The following is a 24,503-nucleotide window of genomic DNA, read 5'->3' as shown; positions in this document are numbered from 1 at the left end:
ATAACAAACGGCAGAGCAGAGTTTTAGATCTAGGCAGTCTGATTCTAGAGCTGACATTCTCTTCTAAAGAGGTTGAATAACTTGCTTAAATGACTTAGCCTTGTTTGGACAAAGCACCTTGTTGATTTTCCAGTTTCCTCCTATTAGACATATCTGGATGAGGAGACTTTCCTAGGGCACATATATAGACTTCTGCCGTCAAGTTTCTTCCACCTTTTTCAAGTATACTCAACGTAGCTAATTTTTTAGCTTCTCTTACGTGTGCATGTTTTTGAGGCTGTCTTTGATTCTTCTAGGTCTGAGAAAAGGTAAATTAGAACTTCGAATTTTTGCCATGTTTTATCAGGGTATATGGGGTAGAAGATAGGTTCCACTATCTAATGGAGACCCCAAGTAACAGTGACTTGAAAAGTTAGAATTTTACTTTGCTCCTATATAACATTTTGGGTAATTTGATGATTCCTTAATTTGGGGACCCAGGCTCCTTCTGTCTTACTGCTCTGCATCCCTAAGGTGTTTCCCTTATCCATGTGGTCCCTAAGGTGTTTCCCTTATCCATGTGGTCCACAATGGCTCCCAGCTGTCCTCTAGCCCGTGCCATGGGGAATAGCTTAGAAGCCGCACATGCCACGTCCACTCGCATATTATTAGTCAGAATGTAGTCATGAGGCTACGTGACTGCAAGCCAGGCTGGAGACTGTGGTCTTTATTCTGATCAGCTCTGTGCCCAAGCGTGCATCGCCTTTATGGCAGTCTGTGCTGTGATAGTCATTCATAATTTTCTTTGGATTCCCAGGTGAGATTGGAAAAAGGTGGAGCCAAGATTCTAAGTGCTGAAAATGTTGGTAACCCTGAGACACAAGTTCTTGTCGAAATAAAGCTGAGTTATGTTGGAATATTCTGGTTACAAACACTTCACTTTTCTCACATGTCTGAATTCCTGTTTGGATTTTAGTTACTCCTGATTTATCAGCGTGGATGAAAAATTGAAAAGACTTGATATTTTCAGTTTATATCCAAACTGCATAAACAGCATCTGAGGATTCCTCTAATACTGCAAGGAGTGAATAATTTAGTTTGATTTTCCTTTAAACCCAAATAAATAAGATGAAAGTCAAGATAAAGCTGTAGTATCTGTTATAGTGTCCTGTCATTTGTCATTGCCACCCTATCTTGAAAGCTTTGTGAAAAGTGATGGTTTTGATATTTGTTGTTGAGGTACAATTCCCACAAATAGGTATTTAAAACCTTTTCATCTTAGCCAGTGATTGCAGTGTGTGCATGCACTAAGCAACTTAAAAAAATGAAAATTTGGTACATTGAATAATAGCTTTTACTAGAGATGCTTCAGGCCCAGTGAAAGCCCAATGAGAAGTTGTCAGATTCCATTTTAAGGAAACAAGGCTAAATTTTGATACGTATTTCCTACTAAGTATAACTCTAGTCAGCAAGCAAAGAACATTAAATGTTTTATTTTGCTAGTGGTAACAAAGAATGTAATGATAGATATAATAGTTAAAGTTTATAGTTGATGTTATATTTTCTTTTAGCCTGTGCCTGTGTGGAATAAAATAAATAGGTCTCTATTGTCTGTTTTACAGCCCAAATGGACATTTTATAGAGTGATTTTCTAGAACATCCCAAAATATAGTGACACTTTGTAGCAGTGACTGCTACATGTGGGAAGTGTATCTCCATGGAGCTTCACCATCCTTATGTTGTGGAATATTTGTTGCTGATGTAGAAAATCCTATCAGTGGTTATATTTCATTCCTTTTATCTGTCTTAGCTTAACCTCAGCTGATTGCTTAAGTCAGTGACTAAGAATTTTTCATCAGCTGTCCTTGGTAACGTATCATTCATCTTACTAGGGCTACTGGTGTTATCAACTGAAAAATCTAAATGGAAGATAAAGAATTAAATGCTACTTGAAAAACTGAAGTGAAAAGAGAGTATTTTGGCTAAGATTCCCCCCATTTTCTACCTATGTTTAATATGGCCAGCGAATATCTTTTTTCTGACACTTTGAATTTCATCATTTTCAATCCATAAGAACTCTTTGTCAAATAGCCCTTGTTGTGTGGTATGCCTCCAGACAGTGTAATAAGAAACTGTGTGCTAGAAATAATGTTCCCCCAGACTTTAATAGTAATGGTGTGTGATTGTATTTTCTTTGAGTAATTTGCCTTTTAAGAATACAGTCTGGGGCCTCCCTGGTGGCGCAGTGGTTGAGAGTCCGCCTGCCGATGCATGGGATACGGGTTCGTGCCCCGGTCTGGGAGGATCCCATATGCCGCGGAGCGGCTGGGCCCGTGAGCCATGGCCGCTGGGCCTGCGCGTCCGGAGCCTGTGCTCCGCGACGGGAGAGGCCACAACAGTGAGAGGCCCACGTACCGCAAAAAGAAAAAAAAAAAAAAAAAAAAAGAATACAGTCTGTTTTGGGGGAAAGCAGGGGTGGGGGTGATGGTGGTGGGATGAATTGGGAGATTGGGATTGACATATATACACTAATATGTATAAAAATAGGTAACTAATAAGAATCTGCTGTATAAAAAATAAATAATAAAAAATAAGAACCTTAAAAAAAAAGAATACATAGTCTCTTTTAATGCGGTGTAAGCAGGATGGCTGTGGGGTAAAAGGAAAAAATGAAAACCAGTTTTTGTTTTCTTGAACCTTGTGGTGCTCATTTTGGGGACACTTTAATCCCAGACAACTCTCTTTTGGTGTAAGTGTGGTTTGAACTTCTGTTAGCTAAACTGATATAATTTGTACATTTGATGTTATGATTGAATTGATAAAGGGTTTCTGTAAAAACTGAAATTTTTCTTAAAATGATTATGAATGTAAAAACATGTTTTTGGTAAAAAATACTGTTAAGTATAAAGAGAGAAAGAAAAATTCAAAGATAATCATTACCATTTTGTATATATCATTCCAGGCCACATATGTGTATGTATTTCTTGCGCTTTTTTTCAGAGCTGGACATATATAAAACAAAATGAAGAGCAACAGTATTTTCAGTTTAGTATCTAGTCCTTTTCACTTGTGAGAATATTTTCCTGGGATTAATATTCTTTAATACCTGTTTTTTAATATTAGCTTAATATTTTATTATATGGCTGTTGTATTTTACTATTTGACCATTTTCCTATTTTTTGATATTTAATTTGCTTCCAGGTTTTCATCATTTTATGTATAAAATATATATTACTCTTCCTCGTTGTCTAAGTCTTTCTCATTGCCACCAGCCTTCATGTTTCTAAGAGGAAGATTTAATAGTCATTTAAACCGGCCATGAAAATGAATTTTTAGACAATACTTGATCAACATCAGTTTTACTTTACCCTTTAGTCTTCTCATCATTCGTCATAATCTGTGACTTTAGCAGTGTTCAAAGACAATGAAAGAGATTCAGATTGTCTTGTTACTGTCAGATCAAATTCATTTACAATAAATATGTGACCCTTGGAGATCAGAAGCTAAAATATTTTTATGTAATTGGACCTGGACATCAAGCCAGATCCTAAATTCTCTTAAAAGATGCACCACAAATTCTTTTGTTACATAATCTTTTCTGTAGGTTGAAGAAAGTGTAAATCCTCGCATGTTGACATTCTGAAGGATATACAGCTTAAAATAGCCTCTTGCAAAATATAGTATTGGCTCAATGAAATGTTACACAGCATCAGTCAGGATTTTTTAAACAAAATGCTCTTGCTTCTTCAGTTGAAGGGAGTTCCTGTTTTTGTAATGAGTTCATTTTTGGACTTAAAATACCTCTTCATTTCACTGCATATCATCTTCAAGAGAAACGTCATTGGTAATTTACGGGTAGAGTCAGGAAGAGAACGCAGGTCTCTTTAAACGTGATTCTTTAATTAAAATTTTGTTCTGCTCATTGAGCTCTGTTTTTATGTCCATTTAAAAGCAAATATGACATGCTTCTGTATCTCACAGTCCTATAGTGTACACACATACACACACACACACACACACCCCACCCATGGTTGCGTTTATAAAATGAAGGTCTTTCATGTGTGGCATGTTATACCATTATAATTATTTTATGGCCATGTTTCAGATACATATCAACTAAATCTGAACATTTTATACTATTCTTTTAAAGATATTTTTATATTATATATGAATAATGTCTTAGATTAATTTCTTACTGTTAAATTCTCTATAAATTATATAACTGAGATCAAACATGTTAAAGCCGTTTATAAGTGTTAAAGCACAGAGCAAAATCTTATTAGTTTGGATTCATTTAATTTACAGTTTGTCATGAAATTAGAGAAGATTTATGTTTACTCATACAAAACAAGGTGGGGGTGGGTGATGGGGGTAGAAGTGAGGGAGGGTTTAGTAAGAAAATTCCAAGGGGAAATCTCCAATTACTTAGCACATTATTTTATGTAATCATCACGTACATTGGACGTTACTATTTACAGAGAATAAGTTGGTATTCTAATTATGAGTTTCATTAAAGTAGTTCCTAGGGACCTCTACCTGTAACACTTTTTAAAAGAGTTTAAAATAACATAAATTCATTTCTTTTAAAGTATCATGTGTTTAGATGGTACTTATTCTTGCTGCCTTCCTACCATTTACTCTAGTTTCATATTATATGCTGTAGTGAAAGCTAATTTATTTTTGGTTTTTATAGAGAAATTATTCCTTATTAAACCGTTCACTTCCTTAATTTCAAAATGGAATCTCTGTGAATTATTATAAGTTAATTTAGAGTTAAAACTTTAAATGCTTTTCTCATTTTCTTTGAATATAAAAATGATATGGCCTTATTGAACTGTTTGTTCAATATAAATTCTGATATTGTCACCTGTGAAACATATAGTTTCAGTTGTCCAAGAGCTGTCTGATGTAGATAGTTTTGATGGAAAGTGTGGCAGCTTGAAATAAATCTGTGCTTGGGAAGTTGTTTTCTTAAAGGCATTAGTCTGAAAATGTCTGTGAATGCTTAATACATTTGAATAGTTTGGATAGATGGGTATCAACCTGTACCTGTGCATTCTTGTGATATTATAACAGTGAGCTGGGGTCTTTAGGCTGTAATTTGTACCCACTTTCCATTTCCATTGGATTCATAATGAAGTCTTTGTCCTTGTATGACATTTTTTGAGGCATCAGGAGAGGGAAAAAATAGACAGTATGATGATTAGCACAAAGTGATTTTGGATACCCTAAGGAAAGTCGAGATGATCCGTATGAGTGGGACTGGGCAAATGTGATTTTGGTGAGTATGGAGAGAGAGGAAGCTGGTAATACTTGGGCACCTCGAGGCAGAGATCCCATGGGAGGAAGGCACTTTGCTGTCATCTCCAAATATTTATCTGTGTTTGATAAGTGCATTACTGTAATTGCATTATTTGGGACTGTCAGTTGTCATACAAACCTTAAAGTAGGTAGGTTTCTCATGGTCATCTTTTTTTTTATCAGGGTGAGTATTTTAGCCTGGTCTAAGACTGTGGTGCTCAGTGGTGGGGCAGTACTGCTTCCAGGGAGGCATTTGGGAAATTTGTGGGGGAGCTGCTGGTGTTTAGTGGGGTGGTCAGGGATCTAGACATCTTGCAATACCTCGGATAGTTCTGCCTCCTTGAACGATTGTCCTGTGCCCTCGATTTCAGAATGTCCCATCAGAAATTCACGCAGCTGAAAACCTGCTTACCCAGCCCAGAACTTAGGTGTTTTATGTATCAACAGAAAGTATGTTTTCTGAATTTTCTGGGAATGCAGCTGCTCTGTTGCAGTAACTGTAGCTATTGCATTTGTGGTGGTTTAACTTATAAGCTCGAGTCAGACTCTTTTATTGTATCTAGTGTAGATTTGAGCATTTACATAGTAAAAGGCCATTATTCATTATAAATTAGTTTCTCTTTATTTCTTTTTTTAATGTTACACTTAGGGTATTATATTGATTAAAACTCTCGCATCTGTATTATCATCTATTTATTTTCAGCATGGTAAAGGGAGTATTACAAAATATTTGCTACAGAAAGGCAGCATAGGGGCTGATGAGGGAGAAAACCACTGGTCTGAACAAGGACCGTTTATGTCATCCCAGGTGTTCTGAAGGATTTACATCCTGGAGCCTTACATAGCACATGGTGTAAGTTACACAAATGAACTGCTTCTGGAAGACAAAGTGTTCCACCTCCTTTCTCTGTATAACACTGGGATGAAGGAAATTTGTGGATCATTAGGGATATAATCATAATAAATGTTTTTACTGTTATCTTCTGTTCAGTCTAACTTGACTGTGGATAATTTATTTTACTTTTAGAAAAAAGGTTAAGTACGTTCTTGCATTTAAAGATAGGACAGGGCCTTTGTTCTTGAAATTCTTGTGCACAGTCTGTGTCTTAAACATGGTGAAGTCATCTGTGATCAGTGAATTCACAGTGCTTCCACAGTACTTCACAGAGAATTATTTTTGTTTTTTTGTTGTTTTTTTTTTTGTTTTGTTTTTGTTTTTGCGGTATGCGGGCCTCTCACTGTTGTGGCCTCTCCCGTTGCAGAGCACAGGCTCTGGACGCACAGGCTCAGCGGCCATGGCTCACGGGCCCAGCCGCTCCACGGCATGTGGGATCTTCCCGGACTGGGGCACGAACCCGCGTCCCCTGCCTCGGCAGGCGGACTCTCAACCACTGCGCCACCAGGGAAGCCCTATTTTTGTTTTATTAGAGATTATGACCACTTACGACTACATTGAAATAGTGTTTTCTGACCAATAGGTGGATATTCGTTAGATGAAGGAAAAAATAACAGGGTTATAGATAAAAGAGAGGCTGACCTAATTATCACAGTGTGAATTATATAAAAAATACAAAGCACAGGGTATTGCACAATAGTTTAATGAGAAGTGTTATACTCATATGTATTATGCTATCTCACAGTTTTAATATATTTGAACCACCGTAAATAAAATATGAATTAAGCATGGGTGTAAAATCTGCTTTATTTAAAACTTCCCAGGAGAGGCTGTTGTTCTGCAGCGGTTAGCTTGTGGGTTAAATAGGTCCTTTTTGGCATCGCACCCTTCCTTAATGGGCCGTAAATGAAGCCACTGAAGCCCAGAGGTCTGACTATATGTGATCCTCCCGCTATTTCTGCTGCCTAGTAGTGGGCCAGTATCTAGAAATAGGACTCTGTTTTTTTTTTTCCCTTATAAAAAGGGCCGTAATTGGGTCAGAACTTTTATTTTCATTTAAAAGAAGAAAAGTCATGAGATTGGAGTTAGTTGACATTTCCCAGGGCTGTAGGTGGATTAGAAGATAGATTTTATTTTCAGACTTTTGAGTCTTTTGATTTCCTCGGGTTTTGATTACGTGCAAAGATACATTTAAAGTCTCCCTTAGAAAATAGTGTTGGTCAGAGTTTGAAGTACTAAATATTTTAGTTGAATTTAGGAATTTTGTTAGCAGTTAATGGATTTTTTGGATAAAATACAGTTTTTATTGCTAAAAAGCACACACTAGTTCATAATAATAGGAAGAAAGAGGAATGACTTACGACTCTAAGTATTGGAATGGTTTTGACTGAAATTTACCAAAGCAAATTACTTAGGTAAGGACATTAGTCTTGGTTAAAGCTTTTTAGCACATGGAAGTAGGCTTGTCCACTGTTTTACTGTTATAAAACATAACGTTTTAAAAAATGTGCTGTGGGGCTTCCCTGGTGGCGCAGTGGTTGAGAGTCCGCCTGCCGATGCAGGGGACACGGGTTCGTGCCCCAGTCTGGGAAGATCCCACGTGCTGCAGAGCGGCTGGGCCCGTGAGCCGTGGCCGCTGAGTCTGCGTGTCTGGAGCCTGTGGTCCGCAACGGGAGAGGCAGCAACAGTGAGAGGCCTGTGTACCGCAAAAAAAAAAAAAAAAAAAAAAAAAATAGTGCTATGAACCTTGCTTGCATCAGTGTGGTAATTAGGAAGGTGGACTGAAATATGAGATGTCAATGTGAATTGGTCTGTGTTACTGTACAACCAGGTATTTGTGAATAATGTATACATTTTACTCTAAATTGCTTTTGAGCAACAATCACTAGCATTCATCAGTCTTTTATAATTTAGTTGCAGATTATTGATTATGAGTGCCCTTCAAACACGCACAGATCTCCACCAATTGCGAAAATCATCTTTTATTTATAATTTTTCCACCTCATTCCTTTTTGTTTCATTTCTAAACTTGAAGAGAGGCCTATAATTGCTGCCTTCCGTTGTTCTCCTCCCACTGATTCCTGATGCCCAAACCATCTGATTTCCATGCACTCCCTGGGATGATAGGTAATTGTAAGCCATGCTGCCAGATCTTCCTCCTTCCTGAACCTGGACTAGGCCTTGGAGTCCTACACACAGCACCCCAGGCCGCTGCTGCCAGTTGATCAGAATTGGCACATGAGATGAAATCTGTTTATCATTTCTGCACATGGTACCTTGGTTCATTTCTTCCATTCCATTCCATTCCATTCCATTCCATTCCATTCCTTCTTTGTCTCTAATGATGTTGTTCTTTCTCTCCTCTCCTTCATCTGATGCATTCTTAAGGCCTATTCCTAGCGTTCTACTCTTTTCTCTTTATACATTTTATTTTTTTCCAAGAGAATTCACTGAGCTCAGATCTGTAACACTCATTCCCAAATCAGCATTTCCAGCCAAGTCTCAAATCAAATCTGAATTTCAGGTTCAAATATCTAATTGCCTACAATTCCATGTGGTGATTCTACCATTACTTTCAATTGAATGTGTCTGAAACTGAACTCATTATCTTTCTTCCCCGAACAGCCTCTCCTTCTTTCCTTAATTGACCATCATGGGTATTAGTTTTCTGGCATCTGGGTGCACCTTTGACTTCTTTCTCTTTCATCTCTCGGTCAGTAACAGATGACCAGTTTTTCCCATGAAAGCCCTTGCATCTTAGACTCCATCTTTATGGCCAGTATCCTCATCACCTTATGCCCATGTCTCTCAAACGTGAGCAAGCATCTGAAATCTGGTGGGCTTGTTAGCACACAGATTGCTGGGCCCCTCCCCCCAGGGTTTCTGATGTATAGTTCTGGGGTGAGTCTGAAATATTTGCATTTCTAACAAGTTCCAGGTGATGCTGCTGGGGGATGGGGGTTGGGGGGGCTGGGCGGAGAGAATGAGGCTGTACTTTGAGAACCACTCATTGCTTTACACTTTCCCCATCCAGTTAATCTGCATATCTTTGCCAGATCAGACTTCCTGTAATGCCCCGTTTCACTGCATTATTTTCTTTTTTTTTTTAACATCTTTATTGGAGTATAATTGCTTTACAATGGTGTGTTAGTTTCTGCTTTACAACAAGGTGAATCAGTTATACACGTGTTCCCATATCTCTTCCCTCTTGCGTCTCCCTTCCTCCCACCCTCCCCATCCCACCCCTCTAAGGCGGTCACAAACCACCGAGCTGATCTCCCTTTGCCATGGGGCTGCTTCCCACTAGCTATCCATCCGAGGCTTGGTAGTGTATATATGTCCATGCCACTCCCCCACCCTGTCACAGCCTACCCCTCCCCCTTCCCATATCCCCAAGTCCATTCTCTAGCAGGTCTGCATCTTTATTCCCATCTTACCCCTAGGTTCCTCATGACCTTTTTTTTTTCTTAGATTCCATATATATGTGCTAGCATATGGTATTTGTTTTTCTCCTTCTGACTTACTTCACTCTGTATGACAGACTCTAGGTCCATCCACCTCACTACAAATAACTCAGTTTTGTTTCTTTTTAGGCTGAGTAATATTCCATTGTATATATGTGCCACATCTTCTTTTTCCATTCATCTGTTGATGGACACTTAGGTTGCTTCCATGTCCTGGCTATTGTAAATAGAGCTGCAGTGATCCTTTTTGACCTACCTCCTAGAGAAATGGAAATAAAAACAAAAATAAACAAATGGGACCTAATGAAACTTAAAAGCTTTTGCACAGCAAAGAAAACCATAAACAAGACCAAAAGACAACCCTCAGAATGGGAGAAAATATTTGCAAATGAAGGAACTGACAAAGGATTAATCTCCAAAATTTACAAGCAGCTCATGCAGCTCAATAGCAAAAAAACAAACAACCCAATCTAAAAGTGGGCAGAAAACCTAAATAGACATTTCTCCAAAGAAGATACACGGATTGCCAACAAACACATGAAAGAATGCTCAACATCATTAATCATTAGAGAAATGCAAATCAAAACTGCAGTGAGGTATCATCTCACACCTGTCAGAATGGCCATCATCAAAAAATCTAGAAACAATAAATGCTGGAGAGGGTGTGGAGAAAAGGGAACCCTCTTGCACTGTTGGTGGGAATGTGAATTGATACAACCACTATGGAGAATAGTATGGAGGTTCCTTAAAAAACTACAAATAGAACTACCATACGACCCAGCAATCCCACTACTGGGCATATACCCTGAGAAAACCATAATTCAAAAAGAGTCATGTACCAAAATGTTCATTATTTTCACTTTTAAATAACTGTCCATGATGCCCTATTTCTTAATATTTCTTATCCAAACTCCTGCCTAGTTTTCAAGGCTCCTCACAATTGAGCATAATTTACACTTCAAGGTTTTTTTTCTTACAAACAAGCTTTGTTCGGTTTCCTTTCCATCTGTCTAATGTACGTCCTTGCTTGTGTCCCTCCTCCTTCATGAAATACTCCATGACTACAGCCCGCCTTTGTAAGTGTCATTAATACTAAATCCTCAAAGTACAATTTTAATAACTCAGACTCTTATCTCCTTAATGGTAGGGGACCATATGTCTCCATCTCTTATAAAGCCTAGCATAGGATTAAGTCAATGTGGATTTACTACCTAGTGAATTGATTGATTTCCCTAGTTTGTGTATTCCTTGAGGTCACTTGATTTGGGAGAAAATAATTAAACAAACAAAAATAACTTCATATAGTTGACCAGAGAATAGAAACCTGAGCTTAGGCATTAAAATAAACCTTATAGCCAGTACAGTAAGCTTATAATGAATGCCCATCCTTCTCTCCTTTATAAAAAATATACTGTTGGTAGTGGTGGCTCAATTTTCTGTACAGGAGGGTCCACAGGAACAGAAACCTGGTGGTGGTTGGTGGTGGTGGCAGTGGCGTGGAGAGTTGGGGAGAAGGTGCTTATTTGTCTTGAATTTCTTTTTTGAATGGCAGTCCACATTTTTTACTTAGATTATATGCGATTTTGCAGAGTGTGTGCTATGTTTTTTCTAAATCGTCCGTAAGCTACCCAAGAAGTTGGTGACTTATTTCACCTAATGACTGATGTTTGACTCCACAGATGAAACGATTAACACATTTTTATTGAACATCTGCTGTGTGCCTAGACGAGCCTGCACAACATTCCTCCCTCTCCCACCCTGTCCTTCCTTCCCTCTTTATTTTTGCTTTGTCTGTAAAGCCTAGAGGATGTTTTTGTTAGTTTGACGGGTATTTGACAGACAGTTTTTCCAAATGAGTGGAGTGTCACTTCAGAGGAACATTTGGCAGTATATGTTGTCAACGATAGACCCTTTTATTCTTTCACCTTCATGTTATCGGGCTTTTAGGGGAAGTGGAGGCTCAAGCATGAATTCAGTCCCATTTAACACTGCTGTGTAAGGGGACGGCTGTTGGAGATTTTCTAGTTTGGGTTCTCATTTTATAGAGGACACAGCTTCGGCCTAAAGCAATGATGTGTTTTTGAGCAAAATCACAAAAACGAATTGTGGCAAAACCAGGGCTAGATGGGAACCGCCTTTATTTCCAACTTGGTCCTCTTTGAATGTCATGAGTCTTTATGGAGAAGCCTTTGAATGCAGCCACACTCAGGACTGTTGGAAAGAAAGAAACAGGTTTGGGGGGTTTTGGTACTTCATTTGGGGTTGGAGATTTAACGCTGTTGAATTGATAGTTTTATCTCCAGTGAACAAAATACATCCATTTGTGAAACAAACAAAAAAATTAAGCTATGCATCAAAAAGCAATATCCAGAGGTAATTATTATTTTTTAATTTAAATTATAGATCTTATTTTCCTAGAGGCTCTTTGTGAGGTCTTGCAGCTATTATTCAAGATATTAAGACATGAAATACTAGGTGTATCTGATTCTCAATACTGGTTTTATGAATTGTCTACTTAAAAATGTGGAAACGGTAGAATATGAGGGATGAGCTTGTCTGTTGCTATACAGCATCTGCAGTCTGGTATTGATCTTTGTTTTCACATAGAATGTATTGTGGAGCTGGTTTCCACGAGTGGTTGTTGTGAAGCAAACAATAAAATGGACATTATTTGCATATTATGCCATTCAAATTAGAAATTTACCAAGGTATATAAATCCTGATGGAGCAATAATACTACAAAATAAGCCATTAACCTGATACAGTTAATGTTTAGGTTGCCAAACTGTAACACGGTGCCTTCTCATTCGATATTTATGGTTTTGAAACTGCAGTTAAGGATTTTCATTCCAACATTGTCGTTAGCTTTAATGTATAAGTGGCCTCAGTTACCCTGCCAGGTATCTAGACAAATGGCATTTTTTTGAAGGCAGTCTTAGGATACGTTATCCTTAAGGTGATAGTAAATGTTATTGTCAGCTGAATATCATCATACTTAACACACTCTGTGTGTGTATTTAAATCAGGTTTGTCTGCTAACTAGATGGTGCCACAAATGGATACTGGCAAACTGTTACATGTTTCTTTCTAACCCCTGAGATTTATTCTAGCCATCTTTTGACTCTTCTAATCAAACTCTGTACCTTTTATAAGATAAGGAGCAGGGCAAGATTTATCCTGCCACCGACATGCTGTGAGTCATTTACTTCTGATAAACTGTGTGTTGTATTTCATTGATTGCATGGATGCTTCCATTATTATTTTTTAAACAATCAGTGCTTTTTTTGTATTAATGAATTTATTAAAATTATAAGATTAATGGGTATTTCTATGGAGCTGAAAATTTAATTTGGCTGTATCTTATGCTATAAGCTTTGGCTCAGCTATCTCAATCTTGGCAGAGTCCAGTGTTTATCTAAAATCTGCTGCTTGTGTTATGCAATTACATACATTTATTTTCTTCTGAGAGTAGATTTTCATAGTTCTCTTTGGTGTTTTTAAACTAGCATATGAAAATAATAGGGCATATAAAATTGGACATGGTATGTATCAGTAAATGGTAAAACCAGAAAGAAATGGAATAAAGGAAAAATCCCAAAGGACCTGACATTTTTCTAATAGGCAAGCCATAATTTTTATTAAGTAACTTGCAGAGATTGTTTCAGAAATACTGTAATTGGGGAGGGAATTATACTGTCAGGATTATGCTAGGAAAATGAAAGAAAGGGAAAGTCATAGCAGAAAAAGTTACAAAGGAAATTGGTATGTCCCTTGAGGTCCAGGGAATCTGTATAAGTCTCTAATCACGGTTGTATTTTCAGTCTTTGTTTTTTTCATAGATGATGAGCCATTCATAAAGGCATTTCATCTTTTGGAGTCATTTCTGTCCACCATTCAAGGAACTGTCTTAAGTATAGTGTCCCATCTTCTCCACCCCTTCCCTCTCTACCCCTCGTTTAACCAGTTTCTGAAAACAGAATTAGGACATTGTCATGTAACATAGAAGACTGGTGAGGTGTAGTAAATTTATGCTACAGTTTCTCTGAGAATTAAGACCATGGTATTCACAGTTCCTAAGAATACTAAGAATCATGTAGTATAAGGTTAGGAGTTTTTTATTTGATCCTGAAATTAGAAATTAGAGATTCTTAGAATTTCTTAAGAATTTAACTTAGAAATTTAGAATGTGGCTAAGAGGAGTAAAAGATTGCTAGGCAGTCAGTAAAGCTGCCTTTGGACTAACCAAAACATTTGTTTAGAATGTTGTTTACTAAAAATGAACAAAAATTCGGGCTGCTTTTAATACAAATATTTCTTATTTTCAATAGTAGTTTCAGATAAAGGGTTTAGGGCCGACTTGCTATAACCAAGCCATTGTAATGCTTGATTTTTTTCTCACATGTTTTATGGTTAGTGTCGTATCATCTATAACTAACTGACAAAATGCCGGTCTTTGTGTTCACTGAGATACATTTGCCATTGAGGAAAAAATTAAAATCGCTTCTGAGAACATTTTAGCAAGTAAAGAGTACAAGTGTGTGAAGAAAGCATCCTTTTGTCTTAATACATTTTAAAAGGGAAGTGTGTACGTTATGTGAAAGTTATAGAACCCTACTTACTGAGCCTGAACTAGTTTTGCAGGGTTCCGTGGCCAGTCTGATTTATATGGCTTGAAAATTTCTCATTTTTACTTTTTCTCATTTCACAAACTCTGCCAGTCCTCAAAGATCTACGGGAAACTCACTGTGCTAATAGGCAAAGTTGGCCTTTCTGTGCTTCTTATAAAGTAGTCCATCCTGAAACACTGACCTTTTAGTTTAATAACAGTTTTATTTGAGAGAATGTTCAGATCCTGAAGCTGAAAAGAGTGTTTTCAGAAAAGCCATTTTGAATAGTGGTCTCCAAATGGTATATCTTTTTCCCTTATGCACTTTGGACCAGACCTATCCGAAGAAATATGTTGTTGCTTTCTGTATTCTATTGATTGAAAAACAAATAACTTGAAACTTAGATTTGCTCAAAACCCATTACCACGCTGGTTTATTTTCCTGCCTGGGCTTTGAATTGCTATTTTAGATTTTAAACTCTTTATGCTTGGTCATGTTTTATCTTTTGTTATTTTAAATTCTCCATTATAGCTAAGGTAATTACTTTTTCAGCTGTGACCTTGGACGTGAGACCCAAAAGTTTTGTGTGTGTGTGTGTGTGTGTGTGTTTCTTTTCCAGAAATAGCTAGGGCATTAGAGAGACAGCTGTGCTTTAGTCCCTTGACTGACCAGAAGTGATGTGAACTAGCCGGTCCCTTGGGCATGTCTTCTTCAGTGGCTTCTGGAGCTTCCCGACCTTTGCATCTCTTGTGCTTCCTCCTCCCATCTTTCTCCCTCCCCTCTTGGCCTCCCTAGGTGATACCACCATTATCTCCATCTATCAGTATTTACCACCTCACCCCACGGCAGGTGGCTTGGCACACATGAGAGGCAGGAGGGTATAGAGAAGGAAGACAAGCCTTGAAGCTGCGTTTCCTTCTCTGCAGTCTCTTGCATGGCTGCCTTCCCAGCCGCCCAGCTGGCCTCCATGTGGTAATGGAGTCCTTACCGTTCCCTTCCAGGTTTATCACATCATCATGAAAAGCTCACTGCTGATTTTGGCTCTTCCCCTGGTAGCAAGCCCTTATGTAAGAGGCATACAATGCACTATTAAGATATGTTGTATCAGCTCACTTAGAAAACGGATCTCACTGCTTCATGCTTAGACCTGGTATACCAAGGTCTTACCGAAGCCTAGTTTTGTTTGTTTGTTTGTTTGTTTTGCGTTACACGGGCCTCTCACTGTGTTGTGGCCTCTCCCGTTGCGGAGCACAGGCTCCGGACACGCAGGCTCAGCGGCCATGGCCCACGGGCCTAGCCGCTCCGCGGCATTTGGGATCCTCCCGGACCAGGGCATTTTGAGAAACTGCCAAACTATTTTTATAGTGACTGCATCATTTTACATTCTGACCAGCAATGTATGAAGGTTTCAATTTCTCCACATTCTCACCAGCACTTGTTATTGTCCTTTGGATTATAGTGGGTTTGAATTGGTAAGTCATTGTGGTTTTGGTTTTCATTTTCCTAACGATGAATGCTGTTGAGTGACTTTTCATGCAGTTGTTGGCCATTTGAATATCTTCTTTAGGGAAATGCCTGTTTATGTCCTTTGCCCATTTTTAATTTTGTTGTCATTTTATTGTTCTGTTCAGTTGTTCTGTTGTAAGAATTCTTTGTATATTCCGGATACAAACCACTTGTCAGCTATATGATTTGCCAGTATTTTCTCCCATTCTGTGGGTTGTCTTTTCACCTTCTTGATAATGTCCTTTGCTGTTGTTGTTTTCTGATAGTCCACAAATAAGAGAAGACATCCTTAGGACCTTTCATATATCTTCTTTGTTATTGCCCAGTGTCAGCTAAATTTTAAAGTTTTTGCATATCCTGTTGTAATTCACTTTTTGCATATTCCGTAAGGCAAGGTGCTTATAATGCAAGATTATAAAATAAAATGCCATTGAAGAGCAGAGACAGTACTGTCTAGTTTCCATCCAATAGGCTCAACCAGTTGAAATACTTGTTAGGTCCTGTGTGTATTCCTAGATCTTAAGTGTTTCTGGTGCTTTCTTGGTCATAATTTTGGGTAGTGGGTTTTGGGTAGTGAAGAGGAAAGAGTCCGTGCTTATCTCTTATGGAAGGCTCTTAAAGAGTCTGTAAAGTTTGTCTATTTTATTTGCTATCATAGCTGTAAGAATCTTACAAAACATATTGTACAAAATCTTCTAATTGGAAAGACCAGATGTTTCAGATCAAGTCATTAGGTATTTAGAAAGCTCCAGCCGTGTTCTCAGCACTGTTCTGTCTCTCTCTCCAATTGTTGGCACTTGAATTTGAATGACGTTTTCCAAAAAATATGGTTTTAAATATGAGTCATAAATTCCTTTTTTTTTGGTAAATCATGGAAAGATGAATGTAACTACAAATGATTTTCTTTCTCTAATAAGTGATTTTTTAAAATGTTTAATTATCAAAGTAGGAAGGTTTTGGTGTCATTTTCCTCTCTGAAGTCCCTTCCTTACACCCTCTCCTCCCCCTCTATGCAGTTGTCAGACTTTAATGGTAGGACATCATTTTAAAGAATTTGTACTTAATGGCTCAGTCCCACTGGGCAGTAAGCAGCTCCTTGAGTTTATTATAACTTCTGGCAGGTGTGGAGATTTCTAGGTCACCAGGGAACTCTTGATTAAATTACTCCTGAAGTGCACTAATTGGTCTTTTCCACCGTGCTTAGGTGGTTCCAAGGAGACACTGACCAGCTGGCAAAACTTTGCCTATTAAGACCTAGTCTCAGCTTCGTCTTCCTGAGTATTCTCATGCTTTTGTTTAAAGAAGTCACTTATTTTATCTCCTTCCCCTCTTTATTGATTTTAGTTTCTGATGAAGAATTGAAAAGAAGAGTGGCTGAGGAGCTGGCATTGGAGCAGGCCAAGAAAGAATCTGAAAATCAGAAACGGTGAGCTTCATGGTGTTTGAGACAGATTTTGGCAGACTTGTCATATTTATGAAATATTTTTGGAGAGGAATGATTATAATAAGACTCATCATTTGTATTTGGCTGAACATGTATGGACGTGGCTGTTTTTGGTTTTGGATTGTGCTTGTTAAAGCCCTAGGTTATCCCCTTCCCAAACTCAATTGTAAATGACCATTTTATTTCTTGTGTACTTCTTAGTTGCATGAATAATTGAGCCCTGTTTTTTCAATATGTGAGAAGTAGTTCTTGAGGCTTCTCCTGGCACTTCTCAGGCTAGGTTCTTTTAATGAATATATTTATGATTGAAAATTACATCGTCTACTATGGGTATTAAGGCTAACAATATTGTAGCTAATAATGAATGTTACATGTTATAGATAGTACCCATGTTAATAAGTAGCACTGATTAGTAGTATGCTCACTTAAAAAAATCAAAAATGTTACAGATAAATGTAAGGTTGAAAAAACAAAATCCTCTGTAATTTCATCCTACAGAGATAACCACTCTTGAACATTTCATTTCTCTAGATTTTTTTGTATACATCTATATTATTGTTGTCATTATTACTACTTCTACTAACAATAGCTGCTAAAAGAATGTTCACTGAAATGTTTTTGTAATAGAAAACTGGAAGCAATCCAGATGCCCATCACGGAGGGCTGCATGAGTGAATTATGGTACACGGAATTTTATTACAATGGAATATTAGACAGCCAAGTAGATCTTATGTGCTGATTCAAAGATGTTGAAAGGCTGTAAACTGAAAAGAAAGCAATATTCAAAAAACATAGATAATTTTTTTTTTTGGTTAAAGACTTAAAGTATATACTTACTCATAGAAATATGTGGATACATTTTAATCCAAGATAGAGTCAAGTGCTTCCCATCTGTGCTATTTCTGAAGTTTCTGTATAGTACAAAGCATTATTATTATATGATTATGCAAATATCTTTCACATGCACAATGACTACTACCAGTAGATGGTTTGTAACATTGTGTGTGTGTGTGTGTGTGTGTGTGTGTGTGTTTTGGACTGCTTCACTAGTTTGCTTGAGAGAGCTAATGTAAGGAATCTTTGAATTGGATTCTAGTCTTCACTGGCTATAGGGGCTTCAGTGTATAATTTAAGCTCTTTGGGCCTTAAATATTTCATCTCTAAAGTGAGGGCTTATGAAATGTTCTCTGACATTTCTTCTCTTTGACAAAGTGCTAAATAAGCTAGGTCCGATTTGCCTGAAACGTGTAGAACAGGACATGAGTTTTACTGTACATTAAGACCACCGTTTTTCTCAGGAAAGAGAGAAGGCTCATGGCTTAGGGTTTAAAAAATCAAGATGTAGTTAGTACTGCTAAAAGTGTCTACGCATATTTCAATAGTTTCCCACGCAGCACTTCATAATTATTTAATTGGGGTTAGGTTGATGGAGTATATAATTAGATAGTGAAGTTAAAATATTCAAAAAATTCAGACCATTTTCATTAAGAAGCAGAGAAAATCAATGTGTTATGGTAGAATTCCTTGTCTTTGAAATTTTATTGCTTTTAATTGAATTTTATTTTAATAAGGAGTTTTTGGTTAGACCTTCATATTTACTTTGCTTATTATATTTCACATAGGAATTTTTTGTCTTCCTTTCTTCCCCTATGGTACAGGCTTTTTTTACAGTAATTCTCACTGTGGTGGGGTTTTTTTTTCCCCTCCATGACTTAGCTCCCATTTGTTCTCCTGTTCTATGAAAGGTAAAGGGCAGATGAGATGGATAAAAGGTGCCAGTGAGGGCTGATTTCATCTCTCATGTGGACTGGGGTTGGCAGCCTAGCTGTAACCTGGGACAAACGACTATTGATAAAGAATTTATTTTCTGTCACTTTTAAGGGGAGCAGAGGGTGGGACAGCCTTTTTTATTGCTTTCTCTTTAAAATAAATGTTTTGTTTGAAGCCTTCTTCATGCAAACTTCCAGCTGTCAAATCTTGGCAAAAAGTGTGTGTTTATCTGTATGATAGTTCTTAGAAGAATCAATAGCTATTTTTTTTCTTTTTTCAACCAGAGAAGAAACTTCAGAAAAAAGCATTAAAAAGGTTTTCTGTGCCGTCTTTTAAAAGCAACCTTTTGGAGAAACAAAGCATTTATAGATAATTGTATCTGTTGCCTTAATTGAATAAAGCCTTGGAAGCAGTTTTAGAAAATGGTTCCTTGTGTCCTGGACTGTCACTGGTACATGCTTGGCTTTCCAAGTCTTCTCTTTTCACCCCAGATGTACCCATAACTATAGTTGAGTTCCTAGACCCTTAAGATTGGGGCATAGGCACATGTAAATGTAAGGGATCCAATGTATGCAGAAAGGACTTCGGAAATTATTTCTATTGTGACATTTTTCTTTATAGGATAGTTATCTTTTTTTTTTTTTTTTTTTTGTACACGGGCCTCTCTCTCACTGTTGTGGCCTCTCCCGTTGCGGAGCACCGGCTCAGACGTGCAGCCTCAGCGGCCATGGCTCACGGGCCCAGCCGCTCAGCGGCATGTGGGATCTTCCCGGACCGGGGCACAAACCTGTGTCCCCTGCATCAGCAGGTGGACTCTCAACCACTGCGCCACCAGGGAAGCCCTAGTTATCATTTTTAACCTTTTTATTATGGACATTTTAAAACACCTTCAAAAACAGAAGGGTACAGTGAATCCCCATGACACTGTTTCAACAATTCTTGTTTCATCTATAGCCCATTCACTCCACCTATGTGGTGAATGGTAAGGAGAAGCACCAACATTTTTAATAGGTTGCTGAATTTCATGGCAGGGAAATACTCTGAAGTATCTTCTGTCAGGCTAGCTTAAATAAGGACCTTGTTTCAGTTAGGTTTTTTTGGTTGAAAGACTGGAACTTAACTCTGGCTGACTTGGGAAGCAAGGAAATTTTTAGAAGAATATTAGATAGTTGAAAGGAATCAAAAGGAAGACTAGAGAAACACTAGGTAGGGAAGAACTGGGTAGTACTTAAAACTTTACACAGAGAGGAAGAAGTAATTCTCCAGGATGACGGTTCCATGATAAAGGGGAAAGGATGGTGGGTGGCTGAATTTCATTGAATTGAAGATGCCATCGATTTCTAAGAAGCATTGTATTTGACGTACCACTAAGAAAAAAATTGCTGCAAATAATAACCCAGTAGTTTATATCATAGAATTTTTTTATTGAAAGAGCTCATTAAGACTAACTTTGAATTTCTAAAAACCTATCACTTGTATGTTCATAAAAAGGAAAATGTAAGTGAAATAAATAGGTTAAGGCAGTGTTGTCAACTAGGGGAGATTTTGGTTTCCAGGGGACACATGAAAATGTCTGGAGACGTTTTTTGGCTGTCACGACTAGTTAGGTCTTACTGGCATCTAGTGGGTAGAGGCCAGGGATACTGCTAAATATTCTGTAATGCACAGGATACCCCCCCCCCAAAAAAAAAAACAAACCACAAAAAAACAAAGAATTATCTGGCCCAAAATGTCAGTAGTGCTGATAGTGAGAAACCCAAGGTTAAGGGACTCAAAACCTGTTCATGTTGGTTCTAATTCTTCTGAATTGTTCTGTGACTCAGGATCTTGATGTCTTTGTTTTTCCACACAGTATCATATTCTGTGCCATCAAAACCTTGATGACACAGCATTCTGCTGTTGTACCTGGGATTTTTCCAGGCTGCTGACACCAGTTTTGCAAATTTTGATGCTTATGCGCAAGCTATGCCAACTATTCAGGACCAGGCTGGCAGACTGCAAATGTGAGGTGCTTTCAGGCATGTGGAAACGTGGGCAGATAGGGTCCTAGAACTGTATTTCGTCAGTACAGTCTGTACAAACTCTAGACCATAACCTCTGTTAGGTTGGAAATGATTTTCTTTTTTTTTTAATTGGGGTGTAGTTGTTTTACAACGTTGTGTTAGTTTCTGCTGTACAGAAAAGTGGAGCTCCCTGTGCTATACAGCAGGTTCTCCTTAGGTATCTATTTTATACATATTAGTTAGTGTATATATGTCAATCCCAATCTTCCAACTCATCCCACCCCCACTTCCTCCTTCGGTGTCCATACGTTTGTTCTCTATGTCTGTGTCTCTGTTTCTGCCTTGCATACCAGTTCATCTGTACCATTTTTCTAGATTCCACATATATGTGTTAATATACAATATTTGTTTTTCTCTTTCTGACTTCGCTCTGTATGACAGTCTCTAGGTTCATCCATGTCTCTGCAGATGACCCAATTTCGTTCCTTTTTTTTTTTTTTTTTATTTTTTTGTTGTTGTTGGGGGTAGGAGTTAATTAATTAATTAATTTATTTTTGCTGTGTTGGGTCTTCGTTTCTGTGCGAGGGCTTCTCCTAGTTGTGGCAAGCGGGGACCACTCTTCATCGCGGTGCGCGGGCCTCTCAGTATCGCGGCCTCTCTTGTTGCGGAGCACAGGCTCCAGACGCGCAGGCTCAGTAGTTGTGGCTCACGGGCCTAGTTGCTCCGCGGCATGTGGGATCTTCCCAGACCAGGGCTCGAACCTGTGTCCCCTGCATTGGCAGGCAGATTCTCAACCACTGCGCCACCAGGGAAGCCCTCGTTCCTTTTTATGGTTGAATAATATTGCGTTGTATATATGTACCACATCTTCTTTATCCATTTGTCTGTTGATGGGCATTTAGGTTGCTTCCATGACCTGGCTATTGTAAATAGTGCTGCAATGAACATTGGGGTGCATGTGTCTTTTTTGAATTGTGGTTTTCTCTGGGTATATGCCCAGTAGTGGGATTGCTGGGTCTTATGGTAATTCTATTTTTGGTTTTTTAAGGAACCTCTATACTGTTCTCCATAGTGGCTGTATCAATTTACATTTCCACTAACAGTGCAGGAGGGTTTCCTTTTCTCCACATCCTCTCCAGCATTTATTGTTTGTAGATTTTTCAATTATGGCCATTCTGATCAGTGTGAGGTGATACCTCATTGTAGTTTTGATTTGCATTTCTCTAATAACTAGTGATGTTGAGCAGCTTTTCATATGCCTCTTGGCCATCTGGATGTCTTCTTTGGAGAAATGTCTATTTAGGTCTTCTGCCCATTTTTGGATTGGGTTGGTTTTTTTTTGGTAATATTGAGCTGCATGAGCTGTTTGTATATTTTGGAGATTAATCCTTTGTCCGTTGATTCATTTGCAAATATTTTCTCCCATTCTGAGGGTTGTCTTTTTGTCTTGTTTATGGTTACCTTTGCTGTGCAGAAGCTTTTAAGTTTCATTAGGTCCCATTTGTTTACTTTTGTTTTTATTTCCATTACTCTAGAAGGTGGGTCAAAAAGGATCTTGTTGTGATTTATGTCAAAGAGTGTTCTTCCTACGTTTTCCTCTAACAGTTTTATAGTGTCTGGCCTTACATTTAGATCTTTAATCCATTTTGAGTTTATTTTTGTGTATGGTGTTAGGGAGTGTTCTAATTTCATTTCTTTACATCTAGCTGTCCGGTTCTCCCAGCACCACTTATTGAAGAGACTGTCCTTTCTCCATTGTATATCCTTGCCTCCTTTTTCATAGATTAGTTGATCATAGGTGCATGGGTTTATCTCTGGGCTTTCTGTTCTGTTCCATTGATCTATATTTCTGTTTTTGTGCCGGTACCATACTGTCTTGATTACTGTAGCTTTGTAGTATAGTCTGAAGTCAGGGAGCCTGATTCCTCCAGCTCCATTTTTGTGTTTTTTTCGCAAGATTGCTTTGGCTCTTCGGGGTCTTTTGTGTCTCCATACAAATTTTAAGATTTTTTGTTCTAGTTCTGTGAAAAATGCCATTGGTAATTTGATAGGAATTACATTGAATCTGTAGGTTGCATTGGGTAGTATAGTCATTTTCACAATATTGATTCTTCCAATTTAAGAACATGGTATATCCCTCCATCTGTTTGTGTCATCTTTGATTCCTTTCATCAGTGTCTTACAGTTTTCTGAGTACAGGTCTTTTACCTCCTTAGGTAGGTTTATTCCTAGGTATTTTATTCTTTCTGTTGCAATGGTGAATAAGATTGTTTCCTTAGTTTCTCTTTCTGATCTTTCATTGTTTGTGTATAGGAGTGCAAGAGATTTCTGTGCATTAATTTTGTATCCTGCAACTTTACCAAATTCATTGATTAGCTCTAGTAGTGTTCTGGTGGCTTCATTAGGGTCTTCTATGTATAGTATCATGTCATCGGCAAACAGTGACAGTTTTACTTCTTTTAAAGTTTGTATTCCTTTTATTTCTTTTTTTTAAAAAATAAATTTATTTTTATTTATTTATTTTTGGCTGTATTGGGTCTATATTGCTGCACGCAGGCCTTCTCTGGTTGTGTTGAGTGGGGGCTACTCTTTGTTGTGGTGCGTGGGCTTCTCATTGTGGTGGCTTTTCTTGTTGCAGAACACAGGCTCTAGGTGCGCGGGCTTCAGTAGTTGTGGTACGCGGGCTCAGTAGTTGTGGCTTGCAGGCTCTAGAGCACAGGCTCAGTAGTTGTGGCGCACGGGCTTAGTTGCTCCGTGGCATGTGGGATCTTACCGGACTAGAGCTCAAACCTGTGTCCCCTGCATTGGCAGGCACATTCTTAACCACTGTACCACCAGGGAAGTCCCCTTTTGTTTCTTTTTCTTCTCTGATTGCTGTGGCTAGGACTTGCAAAGGATGTTGAATAATAGTGGCAAGAGTGGACATCCTTGTCTTGTTTCTGATCTTAGAGGAAATGCTTTCAGTTTTTCACCATTGAGAATGATGTTTGCTGTGGGTTTGTCATATACGGCTTTTATTATGTTGAGGTAGCTTCCTTCTGTGCCCACTTTCTGGAGAGTTTTTATCATAAATGGGTGTTGAATTTTGTCAAAAGCTTTTTCTGTTTCTGTTGAGATGATCATATGGTTTTTATTTCTTCAGTTTAATATGGTGTATCACATTGATTGATTTGCATATATTGAAGAATCTTTGCATCCCTGGGATAAATCCCACTTGATCATGGTGTCTGATCCTTTTAACGTGTTGTTGGATTCTGTTTGGTAGTATTTTGTTGAGGATTTTTGCGTCTGTATTCATCAGTGATGTTGGTCTGTAATTTTCTTTTTTTGTAGTGTCTTTGTGTGGTTTGGGTATCAGGGTGATGGTGGTCTCATAGAATGACTTTGGGAGTGTTGCTTCGTCCACAATTTTTTGGAAGAGTTTGAGAAGGATGGGTGTTAGCTCTTCTCTAAATGTTTGATAGAATTCACCTGTGAAGCCATCTGGTCCTCAACTTTTGTTTGTTGGAAGATTTTTAATCACAGTTTCAATTT

General features: G+C 38.1%; 1 protein-coding gene across 1 annotated transcript in view; it reads left to right on the top strand.

The window, feature by feature from the left end:
- CHCHD3 (coiled-coil-helix-coiled-coil-helix domain containing 3) overlaps nt 1-24,503 on the top strand; it is a 292,068-nt gene that overhangs the window by 40,687 nt on the left and 226,878 nt on the right. Inside the window, exon 3 of the mRNA XM_082632960.1 lies at nt 17,097-17,178. Within this exon, the coding sequence (XP_082489086.1) occupies nt 17,097-17,178 (82 nt within the window). The remainder of the gene's footprint in view (nt 1-17,096; nt 17,179-24,503) is intronic.

This window comes from Mesoplodon mirus (assembly GCF_964341445.2).
Source record: "Mesoplodon mirus genome assembly, chromosome: 9".
NCBI lineage: Eukaryota > Metazoa > Chordata > Mammalia > Artiodactyla > Ziphiidae > Mesoplodon > Mesoplodon mirus.
Note: the sequence above shows the minus strand (reverse complement) of the source record. Positions and strands in the feature narration are given on the sequence as shown.